General features: G+C 39.5%; 1 protein-coding gene across 1 annotated transcript; it reads right to left on the minus strand.

Annotated features, from left to right (window-relative positions):
* Window positions 1–263: 263 nt before the first annotated feature.
* On the minus strand, window positions 264–2,141 carry LOC125998797 (transcription factor SPT20 homolog). The gene has a single exon (XM_049766862.1). The coding sequence runs from the start codon at window positions 2,139–2,141 to the stop codon at window positions 264–266; it is 1,878 nt and encodes a 625-aa protein (XP_049622819.1).
* Window positions 2,142–9,967: the final 7,826 nt, after the last annotated feature.

The raw sequence follows: 9,967 nt of genomic DNA on the forward strand, positions 1-9,967 counted from the left end.
CATTCTTTCTTGACAGTGGTTGAAGTTAAGATTCTCTTTGATGATCTGACAGTGGCAGGTGCAGAGCTGAACATAAGCAGAGCCTGGATCACTGCTGCAGAGCTGAAAGTCTCTGGAGCTAGGGTCCTCAGTGTGTGGCACAAAAATAGATTTCTTTGTGATAAGCTGACAGTTGATGGGGTTCTGATTGTAGTTGTTGTTGTTGTTGTTGTTGTTGTTGTTGTTGTTGTTGAGAAGTTGGCTTTGGATTGGGCTGGGGTTTTTCACAATGATTTTGCTGTGGAGAATTCTAAGGTACTCCATGATAATTTGACAGAACATGTGCCTGAAGTTTCTTCGTAAGAGTTAAAAGTTAATGGGACCAGGGATTTTGAGAAGCTATGAGTGTTTTGGACTGAAGACAAGTTGGGAGTGGATGAACTTGGGGTACCTTTTGAGGAGCTGATAGTAAATAGGCCTCGGGTTATTTCTGATGAATATATAGTGGAAAGGGTTGTGGGTGTCTCTGAGAAACTGGGCGTGGGCAAGTCTGGCATTATTTGTGATGAAATCCCAGTGGAGAATACTGGAGATCTTAATGAACTTGCAGTTGTCTCTGTCGAGACATTATGAGAAGCGATGGATGTGAAAATCGTGACTGTAGGAAGTGTATCAACTTGATTGACCTTTGCAAAGGACCTCTGCAAAGGACTTGGTGATAGATAAGAAGCTACAGGATCTGGATATGTAAGAAAACTGCTCTGTTCTGGATTAAAATTGTCCCCTGAGGCACTCCTTCCTGAATTGAGGAGAAATTCAGTGAATGGAGATGTGGGACTGAACATGGTCTCCAGTTCTGAAGACTGAACCAATGTGGTTTCAAACTGTCCTCTTTCTTTCCCCGAAGAATCTTGTGTGGGACTAGTAAAGCTACTACACAAAGCCGGCACTGGATAGCTGTCATTCCTCTGCATCAATTCCTCAGACCAACTGGCCATAGCTAGAGCATTAGTTTCTGACCCATGTATGTCATATGTAAAAGAATGAGGGAGAGTTTTATGTCTCTTAGGTCTATTTAATTGGTGTTGTCTGTTCCCAGAGATAAATGGATCATTAAATGATTGCATGAAGGGCAGGTTTGTTATATGTAACTCATCATCAATGTCAAAATTACATACATGATCATCTCTTACCTCAAGGTTTAATGAGGAGCTTGACTGTGCATCATCAAATTGGTCCAGAGTCTCCGCGGTAATGTTCTGTTCCTCATCAGCTTCATAGGTGACAGGAAAAATCAAGGAACTCTCTTGCCACAGATCTTCAATATTTGCTGCTAGAAATGATTTGTGTTCAAATGGCTCATCCGTTTCACTTTCTTGTTCACTCAGCTGAGGATGACATAGGTAAGGAAACAGTTCCTCTTCCGTACTCAGGGTGGAAGAATACTTCTGGAAGCTGTATTTCATTGCAGGAGTGTCTATATTTTGCTTGCTGTAGAGCAGTTTGTTTTCAGTGCAGGCTACTAATACAGAAGGATCTAGACATAGTGGGTCAGCTGTAGCTAATATCAGCTGACTCTCAAGCAGAAGTTTGTCTTCCTGGGTCACTATCTTGTTTTCATTGGCAATTGACTCTACATCATGGACTAATGTCTGCATGGTTGGTCGTAAGAGAATATGCCTGCTTTGGTAGTCAGGGGGTTCCATAGTGATTGACTCTCTATAGTCCCTTATTTCTGCTACAACACACCCAGACTGAAAAACGTTGATCTCGGATTTTTCCAGGGCGTCTATCAAAATGGGAGGTAATTGTTCAGCATCAAAGTAGTCAAACAATTTCTTCTCATCATAACACAGTCTGAAAGTATCTGAATAGATATCGTTTTTATCCTTGAGCATCATAGAATATCCCTGTTGTCCTGGGAACAGGTTGACCACTAAACAGGGAAACGATTCTCCACTTACAAGCTTCTCTAACAGATTCACATTGCTTTTTAATTCCTGTGTATCCTCAGACTCCTTTTCACATTCGTCAGCATATAGTTCATAGAGTTTTTGCTGGAGAGATTTTTCCTCAGTAGCTGATTCCATTTTAGGTGGATCCTGTTGAACACTTTCAATATTATCAGCTTGCTCCAAGGCATCTTCTTTTAGGTACTCCATTGTGTAATAAAATTGGGTCCTAAAAGAATGAAAATGTGAGTGTCAAGAAAGTCTGGTGAGAAACTACTGGCGTAGTTTCCAAAAAGCTGTAAATTACATGGGAGCCACCAGCTTCACTCAGGAACCCTTACACCCAAGTAACCTATTTGTTACCCAAATAAACTATTTGTAAATTAGAAATAAGTATTCGTTGCCAAAGCAATGATTGGGAAAAAGAATATGGGAGGAATTACTTTCTCCAATTTTAAACTTTACTACAAAGCGACAGTTATCAAAATTGCATAGTGTTGGAATAAAGACAGCCCTCAGATCAGTGGAATAGGCTTGAGTACTCAGAGAATGTTCCCCAGACATACAATCACCTAATTTTTGATAAAGGAACAAGAAATCCTAAATGGAGCAAAGAAAGTCTCTTCAACAAGTGGTGTTGGCACAACTGGCTAGCCACTTGCAAACAATTGAACTTAGACCCCCAGCTAACATCATGTAGAAGGTAAAATCCAAATGGATTAAAGACCTCGATATCAGACTCGATACCATAAGAACAACACATAGGCAAAACAACCCAGGACACTGAGACTAAAGGCATCTTCAAGGAGGAAACTGCACTCTCCAAAAAGTGAAAGCAGAGATTAATACATGAGAATATATTAATCTGAGAAGCGTCTACACCTCAGAGGAAATAGCGCCCAGGATACAAGAGCCACCCACTAAGTGGGAGAAACTATTCACCCAATTCCCATAAGATAAGGGCTAATATCCAAAATATACAAGTCACTGACAGAACTTTTCAAGAAAAAAAATCACCTAATCCATCAAAACTGGGGAGAAAAAATGGACAGACACTTTGACAAAGAAGAAATATAAATGGCCAAAAGGCACAAGAAAAAATGCTCCACATCACTAGTCATCAGGGAGATGCAAATCAAAACAACGATGAGATATTACCTCACACCACAGAGATTGGCACACATCATAAAGAATGAGAACAAGCAGTGTTGGTGGGGATGTGGAGAGAAAGGAACTCTTATCCACTGGTCGTGAGAATGCCGTCTAGTCCAACCTTTATGGAAAGCGATATGAAGATTCCTCCAAAAACTGGAAATCGAGCTCCCATATGATCCAGCTATACCACTCCTAGGAATATACCCTAGGAACAAAAAAATACAATACAAAAATCCCTTCCTTACACCTATATTCATGGCAGCACTATTTACCATAGCAAGACTCTGGAAACGACCAAGATGCCCTTCAACAGACGAATGGCTAAAGAAACGGTGCTACAGATACATAATGGAATATTATGCAGCTGTCAGGAAAGATGAAGTCATAAAATTTTCCTATATATGGATGTACGTGGAATCTATTATGCTGAGTGAAATAAGTCAGAGAGAGATAGAAAGACGCAGAATGGTCTCACTCATCTATGGGTTTTAAGAAAAATGAAAGACATTCTTACAATAATAATTTTCAGACACAAAAGAGAAAAGAGCTGGAAGTTCCAGCTCACCTCAGAAGCTCACCACAAAGAGGAATGAGTTTAGTTAGACAAATAGCTACATTGTGAACTATTCTTTTTTTTGTGTGTGTGTGTGGTTTTTGGGTCACACCCGGCAGTGCTCAGGGGTTATTTCTGGCTCCAGGCTCAGAAATTGCTCCTGGCAGGCACAGGGGACCATATGGGGTGCCGGGATTTGAAACGATGACCTCCTGCATGAAAGGCAAACGCCTTACCTCCATGCTATCTCTCCGGCCCCCATTGTGAACTATTCTAACAATGAGAATGTATGAGGGAAATAGAAAGCCTGTCTAGAGTACAGGCAGGGGTGGGGTGTGGAGGAGGGAGATTTGGGACATTGGTGATGGGGATGTTGCACTGGTGATGGGTGGTGTTCTTTACATGACTGAAACCCAAACATAATCATGTATGTCATCAAGGTGTTTAAATAAAATATAAAAAATATTGAATTTTGGGCCGGGCGGTGGCGCTAAAGGTAAGGTGCCTGCCTTGCCTGCGGTAGCCTCGGACGGACCGCGGTTCGATCCCCAGGTGTCCTATATGGTCCCCCAAGCCAGGAGCGACTTCTGAGCGCATAGCCAGGAGTAACCCCTGAGCGTCACTGGGTGTGGCCCAAAAAACCAAAAAAAAATATTGAATTTGAAAAAAAAAATGTCTTCACTGCCAGAGCAATGGCGCGGCGTTAAGGTGTTTGCATTACATGATAACCTAAGATGGACTGCAGTTCAATCCCCCAGCATCCCATATGGTCATCTGAGCCAGGAGCAAAAAACAAAAAAAAGAAGAAAGAAATAAAAAATATACAACCTGTATACCCAATTCCATTATAAACATCAATGTTAGACGGGCCTGAGCATAGGCAGACCTCGGTTAGATTCCCCCATATGGTCCCCTAAGCCAGGAGCAATTTCTGAGTGCATAGCTGGGAGTAGCCCCAAAACATCACTGGATGTGGCCCTCAAAACCAAAAAATGATAATAATATAATAATGATGATAAAAAGAATAAGTCTTTAATGGAAAAACTATTAGAATCTTGATCTTAAACTTCGCACTTATACAACTAAGAGAAAGGAATTTTGGTTGAGTTTGTAGTATTCGAGAAGGTAGAAATGTCGCAAAGGGTGGAGGCATAGAGAGAAGGAAACAGGGAGAGAAAAAATAGAAAGAGGAAAAGGAACCGCTCTGCCAAACCCTGGCGATATTTAAATGTACCTCTCCCCACCACTTCGTGCCACTGCGCCTCGACGGTCGTCCTGATTTGCCCAGTGTTTCCGGACAGTTAGTCTTCCCCGTGTACAACAGCATAAAGGTGAAATTTTAGTTCCCACTCAGGTGTGTGTAGGCCCAGACTGTCCTCCACTTCCTGTCCACACTTTCTGTTGGAAAATGGGATCCACCAATGGGGCTCCTTTATGCTGGTTCTCAACATAATAATCAAAACTAGGCCTAAGTACTCACTGGTCCCTATATTTACTGTGGTGAAACGGGTGGGCCTTTGTGTCCAGTTCGGCAAGTTAACGAGAAAAACCAGACTTAGTAAAACCAGCTCAGACAGCTACACTCCCTGCTGGTGAGGGGAAACCATTGACGTCCACCTTTGCCATCACCACCATAATGGGAAATTTGTATCTAGGAACTAAGGATGTAGCTAGAAACCTTGTTGCTAACCCTTTTGCTGGGGGACCCGGATAGAGAGCGAAATCACCTGCCTGTCACGTGACTAGCCATGGCCAGCATTTGGAATCCTGCAGGGCACATGGTTTCTGGAACATAGTTAGGAGTAATAAACATTTGCTGTTATGAAATACAGAAAAGTGCAAATATAAATGTCTCCTTGGTGTTCACCTCCCTTCTGTAAAAGTCTGTATGTTGGGGCCAGAGCAGTGGTGCAAGGGGTAGGGCGTTTGACTTGCACAAGGCTGACCCAAGACAGACCACAGTTCGATCTCCAGGCATCCGATATGGTCCCCCAAGCCAGGAGTGGATTCTGAGCTCATAGCCTGGAGAAACCCCTGAGCGTCACTGAGTGTGGCCCAAAGAAACAAAACTCTGTGCAACAGTGGCTACTTTGGTTTGTAGCTGCTGTAACAGTTTGAAAAATTGTAACATTTATGAGTTTGGTCAAAGTTACCGCCCCTCTACTTCCTCCTTAGTGCCAAAGCCCCTCCACCACTGGCCTTGCTCACTTTAATTTCCCTCTTATTCCTGCTTGCAACACCCCTTCTGCTACCACAGAAATGATCGAAAGTGCAAGAGTTTATTATCATTGAATGATTGTAAGTCCCTTACTTTTTTAAAAATAATAATGTAAGGAGGCTGAAGCGATAGCACGACAGTAGGGTGTTTCCCTTGCACGTGACTGACCCAGGATGGACCTTGGTTCGATTCTCATCGTCCCATATAGTCTCCCAAGCCAGGAGCGATTTCTGAGCATATAGCCGGGAGTAACCACTGAGCATCACCGGGTATGACCCAAAAACAAAAATTAAATTAAATTAAAAAACATAAGCATTATTTACATGAAATTCTTGAGGTAATAAGCAAATATAGAGCTGGTAGGAGCACTATCATGCTGCAGAAGGATCAATTTCCTTGAAGAGACAAAGAAACATAAATAGAATATTCTACAAAGTATAGGCTTTGAACAGAGTGATAAAAGCACACAGTGGAAGTGATTAAAATGGATGACCTAGAAAAACTATTTCCAAATAAATATATATTTAACATTTCTTACCATCACAAAAAAACAAAAACATCCAGTGTTAGTGCATATTTGGGGAGAAAAGGTCTCATTCACTTCTGGTAGAAATGTATACTGGTTCAATAATTTTGGAAAACAATATGAATATTCCTCAAAAAGCTAGAAATTGAGCTTCCATATAATCCAGCAATACTACTCATAGATATATACTCTAGAAATTCAAAAACTGTTCATAAAAGCCCTCTGCATTTTCTATGTTCATTGCAGCACTATTTACAATAGCCAGAATCTAAAAATAACCTAAGTAAATATCTGAGAACAGATGAGTGGCTAAAGAAGCTGGTACACCTACACAATGGAATACTATGCAGCTGTTAGGAATAAAGAAATCATAAAATTTTCTTATACATGATTGATTATGAAAAGTTTTATGCTGAGTGAAATTAGTCAGAGGGAAATGGATACACATAGAATAATCTCAATGAATTGTGGAATATAATAAAAATAAAAGATAATGTAGTGATAATATCCTGAGACAATAGAGATGAATGTCAGGAAAACCAGTCCAAGGTAGGAAGTTCGCCACAAATAGTGGAGCAATGCTCTTAATGTAAAAATGGGTGCAATATAGTTGCAACTGATCACTGATGGGTGCTGTAAAGAGATAAAATGATATATATGGTACACCTTCATTAACAATAGTGCACACCATGGTGTCTAAATGGGAAAAAAGAGGGATGGAGAGAAATATATAGATATAGAGAGAAGTAAAATATCTTCCCCTGAGATAAGCAATTGGGAAAGGGGAGGGAAACTGGGGAAACTGGGGACACCGGTGGCAGGACACATGCATTGGTATACAATGTATGAATGAAACTCAATCATGAACAATTCTGTAACCATGGTGTTTAAATAAAGAAAAAATATTAAAAACTACAGAACCAACAATACTCTACATATGAAATAAAAACTACAAGAAAAATAAATAGAAATATGTTGAAAAAATGAAAGGACTCATACTTACTCAGGATTTAGTAAAGAAATCTAGATTAGAACTAATAATTAGAATGTTGTCAACATCTTTTTAAAATTATTGTGCAGTGTTCCTTTCCAGAAACATGCATATTTCAAAGTTATAGAAAATGAATGTATCTACTCTTCAAGAAACTTTAATCATTCAGGCATTTTTCACCTTAATATTTCCATTGAAGACACTGATATTTAACCAACTTAATTGATGGGTTCAATGTTAATACATGTTAAGCAATTGAGACAGGATCTAAATCTATATTTCTAACTTCAATGCCTAATTTTTGCATTTTTTACCCTAAAAGCAAGAGATCATTTTAAAATACCGATGGGAAAATTGATAGCTTGGTTGGAACCTGGGGATCTTAACTGAGGGTATTAAGAAGAATTCACTTGTATGTTCTTTCAAGTAATTGTCTCAATACAGCCTGTTATTGTTAGAGAATTATGGTTCCCAATTCTCTTTTTCTCATACACACATGCACACATACATACACAAATATTTTTTCATGGTGTTTAACCATGGGTCTCTCCACTTTTAAAAATTTCTTACTTTCATGGGGCCGGACAGGTGTCACAGCTATAGGGCATTTGTCTTGCATGCACTAACCTAGGATGGACTGCGGTTTGATCCCCTGGCATTCCATATGGTCCCCCAAGCCAGGAGCAATTTCTGAGAGCATTCCCAGGAGTAACTCCTGGGCGTCACCAGGTATGGCCAAAAAAAAAGGGCAAAAAAAAAAGTTTCTTACTTTCTTTTTTTTTCTTTTTTTTTTTTTTTTTTTGGTTTTTGGGCCACACCTGGCAGTGCTCAGGGGTTACTCCTGGCTGTCTGCTCATAAATAGCTCCTGGCAGGCACGGGGGACCATATGGGACACCGGAATTCGAACCAACCACCTTTGGTCCTGGATCGGCTGCTTGCAAGGCAAACACCGCTGTGCTATCTCTCCGGGCCCAGTTTCTTACTTTCTTACCATTATCCTCAAGCCTAGGATAGTACGATGACTCTTTGTTACAGGTATAAGATGCTTTTCTGACTTCCTCTTCTGAATTTTCTGGAGAAAATTATTTGCTTTTAAGCAAAATATTATCATTTAACTAATAAATAATTATATTTAATTATACATGTATATGTAATAATACATTTTAGTTGTAATATTGTTAGTAATAGTATGATTTATTATTATACAAAATGTTTAATACACATTATTGTACCTTATTATGCTGGACAGTACTCCCTATTTGAATTTCTGATGGCATATATCAAAATGACAGTGATGATAACTTTCTATTTGCATATTCTGAGAATTAAAGAAGGTCATGTTTGGCTAGCTGTTTTAGAAATTGGGTCAACTGATAACACACAGATTTTAGTCTTCAATTTTTCCTGGTTTCTTTTGAGTTTGATAAGTTCCTATTTTACATATTCCTGTTATTTCTGGTTTTAATTTTGGAGATTCATTTGTCAGTTTATGATTTTTAAAGTCTGCTAATTTTTAATCATTTATGTTAGTATAAAATTAGTATTTAAATGTTGAATTAAAGTTTTCCTCTCTTTTGTGAAAATGTGAATGTGCTTTGTTATTCTTTCACTTGCTAAATTAATTTCCATTTTTGGCTTTCTTCATAAATAAGCAATGAGAGACTGTCTAAAGTGGATGTTAGGTGTATTGCATGGCTTCCTTGTTCCATATTTTAAAAACTACTTTCTTTTTCTTCCATGATAATAGGTGAATTTCATTGTTGGAAGTACATTACATAAAAATTACATTGGGGATATCATAGGCCACACCCAATGATGGTCACTTTTTACTTTTGACTCTGCTCAGAGTCAATCACTCATTCTAGTGCTCTAGGGATCATATGCAGTGCAGGAGATCCAATCAGAATCAGCCACACACAGGCAAGCACTTCAACCACTATGCTACCTCTCTGATCTAGGGAGTACATTGGGACTAGAGAGATAGTACAGTGGTTAGAGGGCTTGCCTTGTACACACCCAACCTGGTTTCAATTGCCAGCACTTATATGCTTTCTTGAGCAACACCAGGATTAATACCTGAATAATGAGCCAGGAGCACTGTCAGATGTGACCCCAAAACAATAGCAGTAAAAAAATGTAGTACATTAATAATTCTGATTTCTTCCAAGTCCATGACACTTTCTTGGTTTATTATGATCACCTTTTATGTATAGTCAGTTGCTTTTCACATTTCACCACTTTGCCTTTCCTCTCAAAGGTGTCGCACTCTTTTTCCAGTGGGATGGGTAATGTTCATAATTTCACCCAAACTCAGAGAAGAAATAATTTAGGGAATTATATGTGGTGTCAAGGATCAAACCAGAGTTGGCCACAGGTAAAGTAAAGGCCTTTATCCCTCTACAATCTCTCTAACCCTTCGGAAAGGATGATCAATTCTTTACACTTACTATGCTCCTTTCTTTGGATGCCCAGTAAGCAATGCTGTAATCTACCTTGTCTTAAATGATTTCTCAGTATCTCCTATCTCAAAACTTGACCTTTAAAGCTTCCTACATGGGTCTCGAGTGATACTACAATGGGAAGCACACTTTC

The sequence above is a fragment of the Suncus etruscus genome, chromosome X (genome assembly GCF_024139225.1).
Source record: "Suncus etruscus isolate mSunEtr1 chromosome X, mSunEtr1.pri.cur, whole genome shotgun sequence".
Taxonomy (NCBI): domain Eukaryota; kingdom Metazoa; phylum Chordata; class Mammalia; order Eulipotyphla; family Soricidae; genus Suncus; species Suncus etruscus.

Bases quoted from the DNA above. Each gene is read 5' to 3' on its own strand.
- LOC125998797 (XM_049766862.1), bottom strand. From the start codon at position 2,141: ATGGAGTACCTAAAAGAAGATGCCTTGGAGCAAGCTGATAATATTGAA.